The sequence below is a fragment of the Triticum dicoccoides genome, chromosome 1A (genome assembly GCF_002162155.2).
Source record: "Triticum dicoccoides isolate Atlit2015 ecotype Zavitan chromosome 1A, WEW_v2.0, whole genome shotgun sequence".
NCBI lineage: Eukaryota > Viridiplantae > Streptophyta > Magnoliopsida > Poales > Poaceae > Triticum > Triticum dicoccoides.
The window spans coordinates 264,752,564-264,773,641 of record NC_041380.1 but is presented as its reverse complement, the minus strand read 5'-3'; the positions used below and the strand labels follow the sequence as shown (position 1 = coordinate 264,773,641).

Below are 21,078 nucleotides of genomic sequence, written 5' to 3'. Positions count from 1 at the left end.
AACACCTCTCCTTTCCGGTGCAAGTTTGTGCCATCCAACTAGCGTCCAATTTATATTCGTCCACAAGTGTCGTTAATATTTATGGTCACTGGATGGATGGAGTACCAAATAGGTTTAGAACGCTAATAAGCATGGGAGCGTCTGTCTTATTATGGTCGCTTTGGTTATGTAGAAATTATATTGTTTTCAATGGCACAAACTCTTCTCATACGATGGTTATTTTCTATTGTACGCACTGAACAAAGTACATACCGTTGCAGTGTTTATGCGGTTGGATCAAGTGGTTAAAGAGGGTTTTTCAGAATATGGTCTATACTGCACTGAACAAAGTACATACCGTTGCAGTGTTTATGCGGTTGGATGAGGTGGTTAAAGAGGGTTTTTCCGAACATGGATGGCATGATAACCTCTGGATTGATCCACCACTTCCTTCTAGTTAAGCCGGGGTTTTCCTTTAGTTACTTGGGTCAGAATAGTTGTGTTGGTTGTGTGCATCCTAATTATTGAGAGGCAGGATGTTGGTCATTATGTGTTATATTCGCTTGATGCTATATTTTGAGTTAATAAATGTGTCTTAAAAAATAGATAGTTGCTCCAAAGTCCAAACTGATGAAGAGAGGCAAACCATATATTTCAACACTCCTTCACGTCTAGACTATTTTAGTTCTTGGATGTGGGATCAATGTAGACCGCAAAATCTTTTATGTTTAATACTGTGTCGGCAGGGCCTTGAACTTGAGACATCTTAGCTCAGATACCATATTGAATTCATGCTCCAATAGTTCAAACTGGTGAAGAAAGGAGAACATTATATTTCAACAATTTGCTAGTCTCTCCAATCCATAATATTTGTCTTAGATTTACCTAGTGTTAGATACGTCCATATCTAAACAAATCTAAGACAAATAATGTGGATCGAAGACAGTACTTTTTGTTGGCAGAAATCATCATGGAGAATCTATCATATTAGGTTGTGCTCTTCTGTCCATTGAAGAGAGTGAGACTTTTGTTTGGTTATTTAAACACTGGCTATGTTGTATGTCAAGCAAACGACCAAATGCTATAATCACTGACTAGTGCAGATCAATGGAGAATGGTATTGAAGAAGTCTTCCCTCAAGCTCGTCATAGATGGTTATGTAGCCCCTTATGAATTTCTGCATCCTAGGACAAGAGAACTATGCTGTTTCTTGTGAAATTTCTGAGGTCCAAACATGCCAAGTAGAGCAGTACACACTAACAAGAATGTGTTTGGAAAAGGAAAGCACATTTTGTTTCCTCTATTGAAACTGTCTGTCCTCTTTAGATACATCGCACAACACACGGTGAGTAGACCGAGCCTGACACGGACGGGGGATCAAGCAACGCAGAAGCGTACGCTGATCTTTCCTCCATCTGCACATGCAGCAACTCCCTTGTCGCCATCAAATTTTGATAAGGCAAGCTCAGGCCTATCAATGGTATGGAGCTGAGTGATTTCCGTGTAATAGATCAGATCACCAGATCACGGCTGCAGAGGGCTCCCGAGTTCAAAGTCAAAATAGGGCTGCTACTCGGCTGGTGGTTGGAGTGCAGAGTTCCCGTTCCCGATTTGTTTGGCTGCAAGAACCCTGTCCAAGGTCTCATCCAGGACCTTAATTCCATTTGTCTCCATTTCTGCGACCACGGCGATGGCCGCATCCATCTCCTCCAGATCAAGGCACAGCAAGATTACCTCGTCGTACAGCGGGCTGATTTCCAGTACAAAAAAAGTAACGGAAGGTATATTAGTACACCTTGCCACATATACACAAAATATTTCAGAGCTGCAGTTCACTGGATTATGTGTGTTTTGCAGTCCATGAGATAGTAATATCCTTGAAATGAAAATACTCCAACAGTATTAAACTACATGCACGGTACAAAAGTGCAGTGGCCTATACACTTATTTCTGGACGGCGAGAAAAAAAAACTGTAATGCTCGTCAGACAGATACAGAGCTAAAATTCCAACATGAAATGGGCAAGAAAATCATGGATGTAACCTGTTTAATGCAGCAATAGCCATAACAATTTAACATTTACCTTCCAAATTTATGGCCCAGGCTATGTGTTGTTTGCAATATTGTAATAAAAGCAGAGGGGACTGGAGCTCTCATTGCTGCGCGCAGTATAATGGCACAATCTCCAATAGTCGGACTACCACCCAGCTCTATTACCTGAAATTCAACAAAACAGTAATATGGCACAGTTTGAATGTCAGGCCTCTTTAACTTTTGTGCAAGCCCAAAGCACCAACACAACGCCACATCACTAATCAGGCTAACCTAGAAACCAACAAAAGCAATGTATAATTGAAAGAAAACTATGTATCGAACTGGAAAATATTCTAGTAAAACAAAGCATATGTGTTTGGCGTCCTTTAGTCTGCAAAACAGTGGAGGTCCACAGCTTTGTGAGAGAAAATGGTTAACCAAAGAAAGCAATAGTCAACCAGACAACATCATACCAGGAAAACAACTCTTAGAATTTGGCTAGAGAACTACGAATACCTTATTCATTATCTTGATAGCTAACTCAACCTCCCATTCCTGTGACCATCTGCGTGGCATCTTTTTCTTTAGCTCTCTCTCCCATGTCCATCCCCAGGCATCCACGGTAGTATACATATCTGCCACGTCAAACATTCTTGTCTCGCGCATAACCTTGAAAGCTTCAATTGGATCTTCAGGAAACCAATCTTCGTCATCATCAATCTGCAGATACAGCAAGAAATATGCTTCAAAATCTGTAAGAATCTTACAAAATTAGCTCTTATCACTATATCCACCTGACATAACAACTGGACACAATTTATATCTAACAAAGGTCACTAACATGAATTTTCAAATTAGAGGAAACAACAAAGATAGTTTTGCTACGATCTGCTAACTAAAGCCTACAGATTCCTCAAGAATATATTCCAAACCTTATCTTAATTCTCGACAATTTAAACAAGAATACAGATACAAAATTTAACACCTATGCAATTTGTTGCCATGGTAGTCATTTGATGCTATTTAGATGATTGGAAAGTTTCAATTCACTAGCCAACAAAAAATAATTAATTGCGTTGTAAGGTCCAGGAAAGTCTTAAATTTCCTAGAATGAAAGCATATGCACTATATAGATAGACAAAGATATCAAAAGCTTTAACGGACTTATAGTGAAAACAAGTTAAGCATCTCTTAGAACACACCGTCAGATTAGTTCCATACCTCAGGTATTTTTTTTAATTTCTTTGTTGAACCAGATGCCTTCTCTAGATCCTTCAATAACTGGACTCCTATCATTTGAAGATGCTGATTGGGTCCTTTCGCTGGTTTGTCCTTAGTCTCGTCATCACCAGCTTGATTTTCCGTTCGGTCAATGACCTCATCATCTATCTCATCTTCATCTGCTTCTTTGGCGGAATCATCGTCATCATCATCGTCATCGTCCTCATCTAACTCGTCATCAAAATCTGGATCTTCTTTGCTATCTTCTTCACAAAGATGGTTTCGAGTTTCTCCCAGAAAACGCCGTTTCCAGAACTCTGTGTTTCCATCTTCTAGCTTGATTCGTGAGATCATTTCATCTAACTCTTCGTCGACCTATCAAGAGTGTTGTGTGTGACATTAAAGAACTGTATATAAAAAGTAACACAATTTACTGATAACATTGTTACCTGTCACATGGTAAAGTAACAGATGAAAAACAATTATAGGAAGTATTGTCACATTGCATACCACTTCATCATCTTCTACAGGAGGAACCCAAAGAGGTATACCACGTGAGCGATTAATTCGCCTGGCCTTTTGAACTCGCTGGTAAAGTACTTGTCTAGTTCCATCTGTAGGTAACCCTTGCGCCTCCAGCTCAATTTTCAATTCAGCTACTACCATTTTGCTCGCTGCCTTGGGCTTAACAACATTCTTCTTTGGCCCTACAACTAATTTCTTTAATCTTTCGACTACTCTTCGTACATCATCTTCAGATACATCACCTAAAATACCAGGGCCTTCATTCCGCAGTGTAATTAAGAGTCTTCGGTGATATAACTTCAATTCCTCAAAACACCGCAGTTTAAAAGATGTCTCTATTGGATTTGAATAGGCAAAACCAAATTCATCTGGATCTAGAGGAGTTTTCCCTCTACGAGGCACCCAACGTTTGCGCTCACCTGTAAGACCTCCTTCTTCAATATACCTGCAAAACCAACACGGGTGGAACAAATATTGTAAACAACAATACTATGGAGGAACAAAACTTGCAGTTGCATGTATGAGATCTCTCTAGAATTGCAATACTTATTGTTAAAGTTTTGAACCGCTATTCGATCATCTTGTGTTCTCAATCTAGGGGCATATGTTACTCTTTTTTCGAACCATGCAGGAGAACTGCATGTAGATTAAAAAGAGAAAAGAGGAGGGCAAAGAGCCCATACAAGGTCCTAGTACACAACATCAAGTGTCGAATCTTTTGCATGGTATGTTTTGCTGCCTCAGGTGTAACTTCAGATATCAATGTTATTCTCATCACACTGGAAGTTCTGCAGAGGCTGTATCAGATCTTGAACCTCACGGAAGCTTGTCATCCCACAGTGAACAGTATATGTATTTTATATACCAATAGGGTACGAAAATATATCACTAAGGTTTTTGTATTTTCTATATATCAACAGAACACGATAGTCAACCAGCAAAATGCGAGCATTCAGCCATTGATCTGACAGATCCTCTTGTAATTAACGGACCACAACTGATAAATCTTGATAAGGGGGCTAGGCTGGAAAAAAAATTAAGAACCAAAATACTAGCCCGCGAGTTTGGCATACATAAATAAACTAATGTTGCATGTTAGGACCCGAAGCCGCAATGTCACTATGTGCACCAAACCCTTCACAACCCAAACCCTTCACAAAAACTATGTACAAGCCCATCACCAAAAAAGAAGAAAATAGTTGACAATTAGGCATATCATGACTGGTTAATCATCCTGAATTGTAAGAACCTAAGACCACTTAATGTTTTCCTCAAAACAAAAACTTTTCAAGGTCATACCTGGCTACATAATCAATGTCGAAGCCAACATCAGCTTCTTCTTGTAATGGTTCTATCCAGGAGCTCACCAATGTGCGGTATTTTCGGTTTAAAATCATTGCTCGAGGTGCAATAGTCTGGTTATCGTCAGCCATTGCTTCTAAGGCCTCAAGCAACTCATCAGCTCTTCCTGGTTATAAAAATAAGTTACCTGCTCAGGAAAGTACTAAATGTTCACAATAATGCAAAAGCTCCTAAAAGTATAAAAGACAAATGCTAGTTGATATTTTGAGCACAGAATACATAGGGGGTGAAACAATGTTGTGTAAAACTAATCAACAGAAGGGTGAAAGCTCACCATCAAGGCACAGTGAACGTAGATAGAGAGAAAGTGGATCGCCGCAATTCCCTGCATTGTACAGAACTTTTGCTCCTCCAGGAATTCTCCGTAAAGCGCGAAAATGCCTGATCGCTTCATTGACCATACAGTACTTTGTAAAGCATTCCACTAACAACCTGGGAACAGTAGCTGGTCATCCATCGTTGCTTTAGAAAAACACATATTACAAGAAAAATGAGAGTTGGCAAACTAGAAACAAGAACATTTCTATTGATTTTCAGAAATCACACATAGACACAGTATAATCGATCCCTTTGAGAATCATAAGCTCTTCAAATAGTGACTACTCTACAAGGGAAGTTCTTACGCATAAGTTCTTGCATTAGGCTGAACACGTTTGTAGTCTTCCACCATCATCCCGAGTAGTTCTGCCACATCCGGTGCCCTGCAGACAATAAAACACCATAAATGAAGACAAAAAAGAAGAGTAATTCTTAATAACAGTCAAAATCATGAATATAACTCAAACATGGATCATAGTGTAACATGTTCTCACACAAAAAAGTGAGTTATTATTTCCAGGTTTCATTCTCAAAAAGGAAACATGAAAAATTAATTGAAGAACTAGGTGAAAGATCCGCAAAAGCAGAAGATGCAAAGGCTGCAAAAACATTTTTTTTTGTCAAATATACGAAGGAGACTTGCATATATTTTCATTGAAAACAAGAGAATACAAACTGCCTTTCGACGCTACAACGGCAGCCAGAACATGAAGCATGGAAGCACAATCCTATGCAGTTTCCTATATTTACACTACTATTGATGGCAGCGAAGTTAGAGGTTCCCTCAGTTCTCCAGTCAACATAGCATGCTTCTTTTCAAAGTTTTTCCATGTTTAAGAAACAGTAGCTATCACAGAGCAAGGTGAGATGCCGTTCCAAAATTTTGAGCTTTCCCTACATATGCCATGGAGCTACAACTACCATTTGTTCTTTTACATCGAACTGTTTCAAACATTCAGGTTTGATACAAATACACATGCTTGTGTTAACAAGCTAACTATGATAAATATGAAAAATAGAACAAAGCAACACATATGGCAGAAAATCTGGAAGTAAATATTAGGCATACCTATCATGGGAAGTAGCTCTAGTAAATGCCTGTATAACCCAATTATAAGACTCGGTATCAGGTTTCATGTAATCTACAATGAGAGGGAAAGGGAAGTCAGCATCAAATTTAATTCAGTTTCAAAATTAGGAGAGAATCAGTATCTAGATTACATGAAAACATCATGATTGCACATGTGATATAAGTTAGCCAGATATTTCTGTTTTCCTTGTACAACAAAGCTAGTATTACTACTGCTGAGATACATTAAATATTGTAGTAACAGTGGGAGAATTCTGTTGGAAAACTAGTGAACTAAAGGTCAACAATCCAAAAAGAACATATGGTGCATTTGTTTGCACATAAGCTACATTGACTATAAGGTTGAACACTCAAACCTTGTTGTCACCTTGTATATTGTAACTTTCTTACGGATTTGTATTGAGGTCAATAATATTATAATTCATAGGAGGCGGAGCAGCGAGGCTCAAGGATGGCGCAGGTACATAACAATGTATGCAGTTGGAGGATTATCTTTTGGTTAGTGTTGGAGTAGTGAGGAATCGAGTTAGTACATTGAGTCATTGTCTTAGGAGCCAAGTCATGTTAGTTCTGTAAAAGGGAGTCCACTGGGATATAAAAAAGCTCTTAGGCAAGCAATAAGAAACTTCTTCCTAAAACGTATTCCAATCCTCTGTGCTTTCTCTCATCTACCCGGTTACCTTTCTACAACTTGTCAGCCACGGTGCTAGCACAGCACCAACGGCCTCAGCCACAGGTGAACCACCTGGGGAATTTCCACCACCACTAAGCCTACATCGACCTTACAATCCACAATCCGATTTCAGTAACTACTAACTACAGACTAGTTCAAGTAGACAAATAACAACTAGTTCAAGTAGACAAATAACAAAATAGCAAAACACCACCTGCCATAAATAAATGGAGAATATAGACATAATGTCCTAGCAATGGTTAAACATGCACACCAAATGCTAAACGAACCGTTTACCCGAATGATGCTTATCAATACCACTCATGTAACACCCCAGCCTCTCGCCCAGACCGGCAGTCATTACTCCTGGTGGGATCTAGACAGGCCCACAAACCAACATCGGTCACACTTTGTCTCGTGCGCACCTGAGAAGAACTTCCCGGTCGGTCAACCATCCCCAAATTGCACCAAGCCAACCACACTTAACCCAGAGGATCGGAGATGGGCTTCCAGAAAGAAGGTGCAACTTGTTGATACGAGTAGTCTATCATTCCCTTTTAGCTAGGATGGCGAGTTGTATGGACTATACACATGAACACAATATTTTCACGTCTTAAGTTTAAATTGTTAGCATAAAACCATTAATTATATGTTAAACAAACAATATTTGGTAAAATAAATATGGTTAAGACTTCCCAAATGTCTGGCAAGAAAACAGGCACAACGAATAAAATGAAAGCAAAAGGCATAGCAGATTCGGTGGACGTGATGGGCGTACCTTCACCTCCATATTCCATGTTCTCATAAGTTGAAAATGCAATTTCAGGAATTCCACACGTAGCCTGAACAAAAGGAATTTTTATTTTAAAACGTTGAACTTAGTCGTATAGAATCTAAAACATAAACACTCATGCAATGAACCATGTTCCTAAAGGAGACGATATATCGTCTGAAGAATTTCTAATCTAATGGCAGTTTAAACAGCTGATGCATCAGGATTAGTTCACAACACCTAAGACTAACCAAACCCAGCTCACTTACAATTTATGAACTGCACATATGCTACTACCACCATGTGATGTGTTAGAGATCATAAATGTCACAGTGTCCGACAGTTAGATAGATAGACCTAGAACACCATTGGTGTAGGTAAAGTAAAACTCACACCTGTAGTGAAAATTTAGAAAATAGTCCAAGCATTAGCATTAACCCCTATATCATGATATACATTACTATGCTGCATAAGCTGCTTGCTGTTCTGGGAGCAGAAGTCATATTATTTTCACAAATTAATCTCGATAGGATTTTTTTCCCTGGATGAAGTATTGGTAGAAAATAATCCCTATATATATTCCTCTACTATGCCAACTGAACAAATAGATGGCAGAAGGAAATAGCAAACTATGGTGTAAATCAAGGTCACACCTGCACACTGAGAAGGCAATTAAAATGGAATGTGGTTGCCATTCTTCCAGCAGCCTCCATTTGGTATGCAACTGTTAGAGCATTGGAGTGGTCTCCAGCTTTACAATCTTCTTCAATCAGAAGATCGTAAAGTTCATCAGTTCCTTGTAAACCACCTTTTGCTCCTTTCAGAAATACTGTATTGGCGTCCTCCAGATAATGGTTCCTGACTAGCTCCTCTGTTCACAGAAGGAAGACTACAATAACCATTCAACGAACAAATCAAACATGCAAGACAAGCCAATTTCCATACCTACAAGAACTAGCCAAGCCTTGCGAATATCATACTTATATCTCTCCATAGCAGCAAGAATCTCCATTGCCCTGGTAGAAAGACCCTTCTTGGCAAAGACACGGACTAGAGCCACAAAAGTTTCATGTAAAGGACGCACGCCGGAACTTAGCTCCCTCCTAAGAGCTTGCATCTGCATACAAAATGTAACATTGCATTCTGTAAATTCAATACATGTGATTATTTGAAAAAAAAACATGTAAGTTTTTACATTCAAAAAACATTCATCAAAGCAATATGCAAGCGTCCCACAAAAATAATTAAGCATCATAAACATAATTAGGACACAAGTCCAGAATAACCTGGCTATCACTGAAATAAACTTAGGATCACAGAATCAACATATCTATGCATGTATATATTTACTCTGAAGCCTCCATAGAGAAGCCAGAGGCAGAGGTAACGACCTCTGGCCTTAAAAATCTTAAGAGGTTCTACCCTTGAATATATTTGAGAACTGACCTTGCGCTGATAACTCATTTAAGTTTGATGTTGACCAAATCAATTTACATGGTGTTCAATTTGTTGACAGAGATCTTAGGTCAGTAAGGCACGGGCACGCGCACACACAACACAATTTTTTCTTTTCGCAGAAAATGAGATGCCGTGCCTGCATATATATCTTACTCCTCACCAGAATTCCAAAACACCATTGGTCAGCCCCACAGCATCTAAATACTTCGACACCTTTCATCTACTTTTATATACATCGTGGCTGACCACTGCAGACTGGATTGTCCCTGAAGAAGAAGCCCGACATGTATTTTGTTCGCTGGAGATATAATGCTTTTATAAACAATATATGGTTGGGTTACTACTTGTTTGACTGTTACCCTACTTGCCTTCTTGGGTTTTGATGTCATAATTCATATGTTACCATCAGATTCCTGTGTGGCACCGCTGCTTTTCATTTTTCCATTTAGCTTGCAGGATCAACAGAATTTTAAATCCACGTATGGTGCACCAAACAACAAATCACCGGAGCACTACATACCGCTTGAAAGTCTTCAAGGCGGTAAGAACACGAAAAAGGATTTCCCCCCGCTTTATATTATAAAGCAACAGCACCAAGCATCCAACAACAAGTCAAGACAGGTTCAAGTTCAAGGAAGGCGGTAAGAACAAAGCTAGCAAACCTTGAGCTTTGCCTCCGAGAACCTCCTGTTCACTCGACAATTGCACATTTATGACCACAGAAAACCAACCAAAGCAAACGCTCATGGACTCATAACTTGGTGAAACAACTCCGGCCAAGCACCCAGCCGCCTTAATTACCTACCAAGCACAGACACCCCAAAGGGGCGCGTGCATTTCATCAAACACCTCACGCGAACTTCTGTGGTCTCACACCGGTGCAATAGACGAAGCTAGAAAAAAATTCCTATGGGGTCATCATTATATTATCTCTGCTACACTGGTGTCATCTTCTACAAATACACATTAGTTTGTGCTAACTAATGAAGTGTTTTCAAACATTCATTGGGGTCAGTTAACCCCAATGCCAATATACCAGCTCCGTCAAATCAAAACTTAACATCTGTGTACACTTACAGCGCCTTCGGCGTCGCCAGCGAGGGCGTGTGCGGCGACGAGCCCGTGAAAGGAACGGGGCCCGGGCGAGAGGCCTGCGGCGACCATGTCGTAGATGGTGTCCGCGACTCCGAGGGCGTCGGCAGCGCGGGCGCGCTCTGCGAGCTGCTCCAAGAAGGCCAGGCGCAGGCCCTTCTCCACTGCCCCCGCGGCCGCCGAGCGGTCGCCGCCGCTCCCTTCGGGTAGTCGCCGCCGCCGCGTACGGCGCCGCTCAGCGAGGGCGGGGATGCGCGTGCCGGAGGTGGAGGCGCGGGGGAAGCGGGCAGCAGTAGTGAGGGGGAATGCCGAGGAGGCGGCCGTGGAGGCGGAGGTGGAAGGGGTGGCCATCGTGGCCGGGGTTTAGTGGAGAAGACGAGAGTGAGGGTTTTGGATAAGATAGGCAGGTTTTCAAGTTTTGGAGGGAGAGCGAAGGGCCGGCGAAGCCGTTCGCCCTTTTTCTTCTTCTTTTCTCGACAGTTGCTAGACCATGTTTTCAAGTAATTTAATTTTTCAAATAATAAGTATCACACGTGCCGCACCAAACAACATGGTCGTAATGCCTTCATTGTCATCTGTTTTGACACATCTAACAGATGACATCAGCAGTTTTGTTTTGGTTTTTCAGACTTCAAAATGTCTTATCTCTTAACTAAAAAATCTGATTAAAAACCCATTTTCATCATTAAATCTATCTCGAAGAGATCTTTAAAAGTAAATCTCATATTGATATGTTTCGACGATTTTTTTCGACCAAAAGTTACCATGATGTTACACAGAAGTTACCATAGTGTTTACACTAAAGTTGTCATGATATGTTTCATTTATTTTTTTTCTTCTAAATTTAAAGCTATCATTGTATTTCAGCTACTTTTCACGGCAAATTTTATTAATGGGCCATGGCAATTTTTAGTAATTAACCACGAGAAACTTAATTCATGGATCATGGCAATTTTTAGTAATTCATCATGGCAAATTTAATTTATAGATCATGTCAATTGTAGTATTTTGACCATGAAAACTATTTTTTGTATAAACCATGACAAATTTTAGTGCATGTATAATGGCAAATTTAAGTAATTCGCCATAGCAATTTTAGTTTCTGGTTCATAGCAAATTTGAGTAATTGACTATGCATTTTTAAAGTAATTGATGACGAATTTATTTTTAGTTATGAACCATGTCAAAATTATTTCATGGATCATGGCAAATTTTAGTAATTCTCCATGGCAAGTTTAGTTTCTTGATTTCCTTTTCTTGTAACATGTCAAAATTTACTTTGAACGTCGAAGAATAAATAGTTAAAGCATATCATGGCAACTTCGGTGTAAATACCATGGCAGTTTATGTGCAATAGACATGGCATCTTTTCACCGTAAAAAATATCGTCGAAACATATCGATATGGGATCTAGTTTCGAAGTCCTCGTCGCGGCGGATTTAATGGTGAAAATGAATTTTCAATCGGATTTTTCATTTAAGAGATAAAACATTTTAAAGTTTGAAATCCCAAAAGATTTCCGCTGACATCATCTATTTTTGTCCCTGTTTACATGCATGTGTGAAAAGAAAAAAAAAGGCTGGTGTGCCACAATGGGTGGCTAGAAGGGCGTTTGACCCGACCTCCTTCAGCCCACACGTATGAACGGAATTGCTTCATGCCACACGTGTGGCACTTATCGGGGTCCTTTAATTTTAGATGTATAATATATAGTTTATTTTCGAAAACAGTGACTTTTATCTATTATAAATAGGATTACAATCAGGGTTAACTAGGCATGGCAATCTATTTTAATTATGTGCAATTTCCCAGGGAATAAACACATGAGTTTCCTCGAGGTGCTTCATTTCTCTCATGAAGTATCCATAATTGTCAGGACACTTGAGCACAATACGATTAGTTTGGATTACAATTGGCAGATCTACCAATGAAATGATATGGCTACACCCTCCATATTACCATTAATAATTTCATCTTCTAGAGCATCATTGGCTTCAATAAATACATCGTCGATAGATAGGGCCACCAAGTCCGTCGACCGTTGGGAACAAGGTTTGTACGAAGCCACAACACACAAGGGTAATTCATAGAACACTAGACCATCGAAGCCCCTCTCACACATGTGACGCGGGATGTGGGGCAACAAAAAATTTAGATAAATTGCAAAAGTCGGGATTTGGACTAAGACCTTAAGATCTGATATCATGTTAAACTCCATGCACTAGCCAACGCAACCAAAAGTTTCAACTGATGAAAAGGGTTAGGCAATCCACACATACAATTCAACAGGAATGTCCCAAACTAAGTGGATCGAAACTTGAACTCAAGACCTTAAGCTCTTATACCATGTTAAACTTCATGCACAAGTCGATGCAACCAACAGTTTGAACTGATGAAAAGAGTTAGGTAATCCACATATACACTTCAACAAGAATGTCCCAAACTAAGTGGATGGATATCACCTTTGTAAGCAAGATAAAACTTGGTGTGAATATCAACATAGATCTTTTTGCTTCTTAATTATGTAAAACTAAATTATTATCAAGGCAAACTTGTAAACCCAAAATTCAAATAAAAATCACCTAAGTGAAATCTTGGACCATATAATATTTTTCCAAGATTATCCATGGCCCGAGACTAGCCCTTAAAATTAGTGGCACTTAAACCCTAAAACAAGAGTTTAGCTTAAGTGCAAAAGCTTATGAAGTAAAATTTCTTGGAAGTCAAACTAAGACTTTACAACACCCTATGGCCTCACTTGCAGCAATTGTTTTTTGAAGTGGTCCCAAGATTTTCTTTTCGTGTCATTTTAAAAATCAGCATTTTAGCATTTAATTAGTAAAAATAAGTTTTGGTTTTGGCAAACTCCATAGAAGTTCAACTTAGTTTTTTTTGGACTTTCCAAGCGCGTCTAGGTCAAAAACCTATCTAGCCCCTTTTCAAAAAGTTTGAAATATGGTCAAACCTGATTTGGTTCAAACATTGGTCAAGCTAAGACTTGGAGCTAACCACTTCAAAATTTGTGAGGAAAACCATTGAGGTGCTCTATTCCACCCCCAACCCTCTAGACACTAGATTTATTCCATGGACTTGTAACATTGAACTGTAGCTCAATTCAAACTTTTGTTTTGAATTTGAATTCAAACACATTATGTCTGAATCTTCACCAAAACTTCTAGAAGCCCAAGTCTGGCATGTGGGACCCCAAGGGTCAGTAGGACCCACAGGAGCCACCAAATCCTCCTCGACCAACGAGCCAACAACCCATCAAGGAATAAGACGAAAAAGTCAAGAGTATCTACATCAACCATACTCACGGACCAAGCTCCATTACGGGTACTGATCGGTGGCTTGTCGATGATAAGGCAAATTATCTGTGACTTGCCCTCATTATCACTCCAACGGGCCTCACTACAGAATGTAGGTTATTTTGTGACGACCCACTTGTGTCATGTAAAACTGATTTTTATCGTTGGAAATGGTCTGGTGATGGCTTACGCCCATCATCCCCACCGCCAGCGAAGCACCGTTACAAAAAAAATCTTGATAGTACGACTTCTTTTACCATGTAAGATCGTGTCTTAGTTGATGAACCCATTTTGTCATGAATGGTCATCTTCGGTGATGGCTAAAACAGTCACCTATGATATGTCGATTTTTCACCTAAATTGTTTTTTGTGATGATAATGTGTCACCAGTAATCGGGTTGTCAGTTTGACCGATCATAGATTCTAACATATGGGCACAAGAGTTGCTGACGTGGTTGCTTCCATGTGGGTCTGACTATGGTTTTTTCACCAACGGGGCCCGTTACTAATAAGTTGGGCGTTAGTTTTGACCGGTCAATGGTGCTGACATATGAGCCCATAAGGCTTTGACATGGCTGTTGCGAAGTGGGTCAAAACATTGAGTGATGTGGCTTCTTACATGTGGGTCCATACGCCGGTGACAGCATGCATAGACTTCATAGTTTTTAGACATGATGGATTTTTTTATGTTGCAGTTAGCGGGAAATTTTGTACAAAATTCATAATTTTGAAAATTTAATATGAATTTGTGCAAAATTTGAATTTGATCAACTCTCACTGTTGTGATTCAATTGCAAACTTGAGAATTGGCACACATACTAAGACATTAGAATAACCAACCATGGCAAAGAGTCACAAAATAAAAGTAGGCACATGACACGGTTTCATGACCAGCAAAGAACGCAGCAGTATGAATGGGGTGTTTGTTCAGCTGCATTAATGGGATGCTGGCGACGCAATCCTGGCGACTAACTTAAACATTCAATCAAGATCATTAAGGCTCTTTTCAAAATCCAAAGTTTTATCTTCCTTGGCATGTTTTTTCCTGCTGGTCTACAAGGGCAGTGTTGATAGATTCAAGACAAATGCGAGGTCTAATAGTACCATTTTTAGACCTTCAATTTCATCATGTTATTCTGGTAGGGCCTTCTTGATACCTTCAAGTACTTTTTGCTGCTCTACAAGGGTAATCTTCAAACAATGAAGATCATGGTATGCATATGGAAGGACATGCTTCACAGCTTCATATTGTTGTTGTTGCTCTGTCATGGCCTTCTTGATAGCTTCAATTTCTATTTGTTGCTCTGCTAGGGCCTTCTTCATATTTCGTCCTACTACTTTGCCAGGGTATGCTCGATAGTTACTAGTTCTTCCTGCTGCACTACCGAGCATTGTTTATTGCATCTGTTTGTTGTTTCTGGGGCCCCAAGACTTGCAGTATGGTCATCATTTGAGAATCCTAACTTTCCCTACACAAAAAATATACCCAGGTTACAACATATGGAAGAATCCCAAAATGTAGATGCATTTGCCGCAATATACAGTGGTAGGGTATACAAGGACAATCATACAATTTAAAGAAGTGTTTACAGAAAACAGTACGCCGACTCACCGCTTGAATCCTCTTTCTCTTTGATGTACTTGAGATTGGCATTACATCTAAATTAAGAGACATGAGTCGTTCAAACTCTTGATGTACCATCTGTATATCCTTAGTGTGTACTTCAAGTTGATGGCTTCCTACCATAATGTAGTTGAAGATATTAGATTGTAGTTTACAATTTATATTACCTATGCGTGTTAGAGAGAGTAAACATATTCTAACTGTAGATGAAGAGTTGCAATAATATTGTCCTATACATCTTTAGACATGGCCAAATTTGCATTATTTGGTTCACTTTCAGTTTCACGGTCTATCAAGTCTTCTTGACGGTGTGCAGTTATGTCAAGGAACACGAGTTCCTATATCTGAACCAATGTTCAAAATATCATCCGATTCACCAATTTATCGGCCGATTTATCGCTTATCACTGAGTGGCCGCTAAGGTTATACCTTATCTTTGCTATTTATTAGTTGGGTTGATTTATCGCTATGACAAGCTATTAATCAGGAATATAGCGATTAACCCTTGTAGCCAGAAACCCCAAAATATGGCCTCCCCTTCAATAGCATTCCACACATCACCTAAAACTCTAAGCTCCCTTGTCAGGAGCTCTCCTGGTGAATCGTGGGGTATGGAAAGTGTGTGGAACCCCAGTGACAGTGGGATAGACGTTTTGTGAGGGCAGCTGGTTCCTTGCATGTTCATTTTTTTCGTTGGTACGTCTCCTCCGTGTAGTGTGGAAGATAACTGGGCTCCACGAGAGATAGCATGTCGAAGCGGCAGGTCAATATAAAAATGTTGTGAATTAAATCGCTGAGAGTTATCTATGAACCTTTTAAAATCTTTGAAATTTATTTTAAATTTTATTTTAAATATATGAATATTTTATAAATTCCTGTGCATTTAAGAAAATCATGGTTTAGAAAAATCTTTTGATTTAACAAAAAAATAAAAAAATAAGTGGCTTTTTATAAGATTGCAGTAGAGTGGGCGCCAAAATAGTTACTAAGCAAGCGAGTCGAGCTGAGCGAGTCGAGCTGAGCGAGTGGGAGATTCGTGGACCGACCCATGTGAACATTGTATCAGCAATTATACAATTTCATCGTGGAATATAAGCTCCCAAGGGGCTCACACAAGGACCACCTGCTAACATCAAGACCAAAATATGTAAGGATATCACAAACATGCACCGAACAACTCCAGTTTCCTCACAAAACAAATATCATCTTTATGGGCACCCTAGCACGATATACAGATTAAAAAACCATCAGAACATAATTAAATTCAAGCCAATGCAGTTAAAACCAAAAAATAATAATCAACCACAATAATCATCTTCTCCTTTGGTCCAAGTTTGCCAAGTTTCTTCACGAGGAGGAGGGACGCGCACTGCGCCACCGGCACCTTGGATGCCGCTGCGGCCTGCCGTGCACTCTGGCGACTAGGGGTTGAGGACACTCTGGTCTTGGGAGGTGCAGAGGGCCTGCGCGATGGAGCACCAGCGATGATGGGAGCCTGGACGTCCTAGAAGAGATGGTGCAGTCCTCCGATCTATAGCTGCTGCACCTGCTGGGTCATCGCACCCAGTTGCAGGCTCATGGCCACCGCGGGCGCGGGAGTGTGGTAGGCCAGGATCAAGTCAGGCTGCATCCATCTAGATAGCGTCTCGTCGACGGTGCCATGCAAGCCAACATGGACCCCACTAGCATGGCCTTCAGCATCCTTGAAGGACAGTGGGGCGGCCAGGGCATCGGCGATGGAAGACTCCAGCGTGATCTGCACGTGATGTCTACTACGCAACCTTCTTCTTGTAGCCTCGTGTTGGGCCTCCAAGCATAGAGTTCTGTAGGACAGTAGCAAATCCCCCTCAAGTGGATGTCCTAAGGTTTATCAGTCCATGAGAGGCGTAGGATGAAGATGGTCTCTCTCAAACAATCCTGCAACCAAATAACAAAGAGTCTCTTGTGTCCCCAACACACCAAATACAATGGTAAATTGTATAGTTGCACTAGTTCGGCGAAGAGATGGTGATACAAGTGTAATATGGATGGTAGATATAGGTTTTTGTAATATGAAAATATAAAAACAACAAGGTAGCAAGTGGTAAAAGTGAGCGAAAACGGTATTGCAATGCTTGGAAGCAAGGCGTAGGGTTCATACTTTCACCAGTGCAAGTTCTCTCAACAATGATAACATAATTAGATCATATGGCAATCCCTCAATGTGCGACAAAAGTCACTCCAAAGTTCCTATCACGGAGAACATAAGATGAAATTGCTTGTAGGGTACGGAACCACCTCAAAGTTATTCTTCCTGATAAATCCATTGAGCTATTCCTATAAGTGTCACAAACAACCCTAGAGTTCATAGTAAAATAACACCATATGACAGACATCAACCAACCCTAATGTCACCTAGATACTCCAATGTCACCACGAGTATCTGTGGGTCAATTATACGATATGCATCAAACAACTTCAGATTCATAATATTCAATCCAACATAAAGAACCTCAAAGAGTGCCCCAAGATTCCTACCGAAGAAACAAGGATGAAAACGTGCATCAACCCCTATGCATAGATTACCCCAATGTCACCTTGAGAATTCGTAAATTGAGTGCCAAAACATACATCAAGTGAATCAATAGAACACCCCATTGTCACCACGGGTATCCCACGCAAGACATACATCAAGTGTTCTCAAATCCATAATAGTATTCAATCCAATAATAGTGAAACCTCAAAGATAAAACTCAATTCCTCAAAAGAAGGTAGAGGGGGAGAAACACCATATGATCCAACTATAGTAACAAAGCTCACGTTACATTAAGATCATGCCATATTAAGAACACGAGAGAGAGAGAGAGATCAAACACATAGCTACTAGTACATACCCTCAGCCTCGAGGGTGAACTACTCCCTTCTCGTCATGGGGACCACCAAGATGATGAAGATGGCCACCGGTGATGGTTTCCCCCTCCGGCAGGGTGCCGGAACGGGCTCCCGATTGGTTTTTTGTGGCTACAGAGGCTTGTGGCGGTGGAACTCCCGATCTAGGTTTCTTTCTGGCGGTTTCTGGATTTATAGGAATTTTTGGCGTCGGTTTCAAGTCAGGGGGTCCACGAGGCAGCGGCAAGGTAGGGGGGCACCCTTGTGGATGCCTCGTGGCTCCTGTGGTCCATCTCCGATACTTCGTGGGCTTCTTCCGGTCCATAAAAAATCGTCGTAAAGTTTCAGCTCGTTGGACTCCATTTGGTATTCCTTTTCTGTAAAACTCAAAAACAAGGAAAAAACAGAAACTGGCACTGGGCTCTAGGTTAATAGGTTAGTCCCAAAAATAATATAAAACAACATATAAATGCATATAAAACATCCAAAACAGGTAATATAATAGCATGCAACAATAAAAAAGTATAGATACGTTGGAGACGTATCAGCAGACGATCTGGAGGTGGCGGTGGAGGCAGGGCCACGCGCTCCATGTCGAAGAAGCCGTCAAACCCATCAGCAGTTGCCGCCGTAGGGGGGTGGCGGTGGTGGGAGCTCGATCGCCGCCAGGGAAGGCACGGGGGGTTCCTTCTGAGGCTGCTGCACACCAGAGTGGACATGGCGGAGCAGAGCGTCTTTCCAAGAGCGGCGGCCATCCCGCCGGCCGTCACGGTCGTCGTCGTCGCGGTGCGCCCCCAGCTGCAACCCTCCATAGCCCGAACGACCACAACCACGGGGTGGCGCCAGGGCTGGCCCTGCCCGTCCTCGACGTGCATGACCCACGTGCCAGGCCAGATAGCGGGCATGGGCCAGCCCTTGTCGGAGTCGGAGGAAGGCAGACCGCTCTGCGCGGAGTGAGACGAACGCGGCGAGGGAGGTGACCAGTCCTCGACTCGGTCCATGTGGATCAGCATGTCGTGTTGCCAGACGCGCGATGATGGCGCCCCCTCGCGGCTCGGCGGCGAGAAGCCAAGCATGGCATTGACGCGACTGGCAGCACGGGGTGCCCTCCAGAGCGTGAGCCTGATCGGGATGTGGGCGACGCCCCACACCCATGTCCAGCACGCGAATGTCTTCATGTGGCCCCGCTTGTGCGTGCGACTGTCCAGCCGGTCGACGATGCAGTTCTTGCCGAGCACCTTCTCGGCCCCCGCCGTGACCAGAGCTACATGGGCATCTAATGACCCACAAGTATAGGGGATCTATCGTAGTCCTTTCGATAAGTAAGAGTGTCGAACCCAACGAGGAGCAGAAGGAAATGATAAGCGGTTTTCAGCAAGGTATTCTCTGCAAGTACTGAGATAAGTAGTAACAGATAGTTTTGTGATAAGATAAATTGTAACGAGCAACAAGTAACAAAAGTAAACAAAGTGCAGCAAGGTGGCCCAATCCTTTTTGTATCAAAGGACAAGCCAAAACAAACTCTTATAATAGGAAAAGCGCTCCCGAGGACACATGGGAATATCGTCAAGCTAGTTTTCATCACGTTCATATGATTCGCGTTCGATACTTTGATAATTTGATATGTGGGTGGACCGGTGCTTGGGTGCTGTTCTTACTTGAACAAGCATCCCACTTATGATTAACCTCTACTGCAAGCATCCGCAACTACAACAAAAGTATTAAGGTAAACCTAACCATAGCATGAAACATATAGATCCAAATCAGCCCCTTACGAAGCAACGCATAAACTAGGGTTTAAGCTTCTGTCACTCTAGCAACCCATCATCTACTTATTACTTCCAAATGCCTTCCTCTAGGCCCAAATAATGGTGAAGTGTTATGTAGTCGACGTTCACATAACACCACTAGAGGCTAGACAACATACATCTTATCAAAATATCAAACGAATACCAAATTCACATGACTACTAATAGCAAGACTTCTCCCTTGTCCTCAGGAACAAACGTAAGTACTCACAAAGCATATTCATGTTCATAATCAGAGGGGTAATAATATGCATATAGGATATGAACATATGATCTTCCACCAAATAAACCAATTAGCATCAACTACAAGGAGTAATCAACACTACTAGCAACCTACTAGCACCAATCCCGAACTTTGAGACAAGAATTGGATACAAGAGATGAACTAGGGTTTGAAGATGAGATGGTGCTGGTGAAGATGTTGATGGAGATTGCCCTCTCCCGATGAGAGGAGCGTTGGTGATGATTTCCCCCTCCCGGAGGGAAGTATCCCCGGCAGAACAGCTCTGCCGGAGCTCTAGATTGGTTCCGCCAAGGTTCCGCCTCGTGGCGGCAGAGTCTCGTCCCGAAAAGTTCCTCTCTATTTTTTTCTCATCGAAAGACTTCATATAGGAGAAGATGGACATCGGAGAGCCACCAGGGGGCCCACGAGGTAGGGGCGCGCCCTAGGGGGGGACGCGCCCCCACCCTTGTGAGCAGGGTGTGGGCCCCCTGGCCTTCATCTTTGGCGAGGATTTTTATTTATTTATTTTAAGATGTTCCATGGAGTTTCAGGACTTTTGGAGTTGCGCAGAATAGGTCTATAATATTTGCTCCTTTTCCAGCCCAGAATTCCAGCTGCCGGCATTCTTCCTCCTTATGTAAACCTTGTAAAATAAGAGAGAATATCCATAAGTATTGTGACATAAAGTGAAATAACAATCCATAATGCAATAAATATCGATAT

General features: G+C 41.4%; 1 protein-coding gene across 1 annotated transcript; it reads right to left on the bottom strand.

The window, feature by feature from the left end:
* Positions 1–1,077: 1,077 nt before the first annotated feature.
* LOC119268157 lies at positions 1,078–10,917 on the bottom strand. Its single transcript, XM_037549692.1, has 13 exons — positions 10,510–10,917; positions 8,920–9,091; positions 8,628–8,845; positions 7,981–8,044; positions 6,509–6,581; positions 5,745–5,822; positions 5,396–5,553; positions 5,059–5,227; positions 3,745–4,204; positions 3,235–3,609; positions 2,530–2,733; positions 2,063–2,196; positions 1,078–1,729 (listed from the first exon to the last, which is right to left on the bottom strand). Exons 1-13 carry the CDS (start codon positions 10,873–10,875, stop codon positions 1,549–1,551), a joined length of 2,652 nt encoding a protein of 883 aa, XP_037405589.1. The 5' UTR covers positions 10,876–10,917; the 3' UTR covers positions 1,078–1,548.
* Between the last annotated feature and the right edge of the window lie 10,161 nt (positions 10,918–21,078).

Coding starts and splice junctions, on each gene's coding strand:
- LOC119268157 (XM_037549692.1), bottom strand. CDS start 10,875: ATGGCCACCCCTTCCACCTCCGCCTCCACGGCCGCCTCCTCGGCATTC. Junction 8,846..8,919: donor GGCTTGGCTAGTTCTTGTAG/GTATGGAAATTG, acceptor TTCTGTGAACAG/AGGAGCTAGTCAGGAACCAT. Junction 4,205..5,058: donor GACATTGATTATGTAGCCAG/GTATGACCTTGA, acceptor TTGGTTTTGCAG/GTATATTGAAGAAGGAGGTC.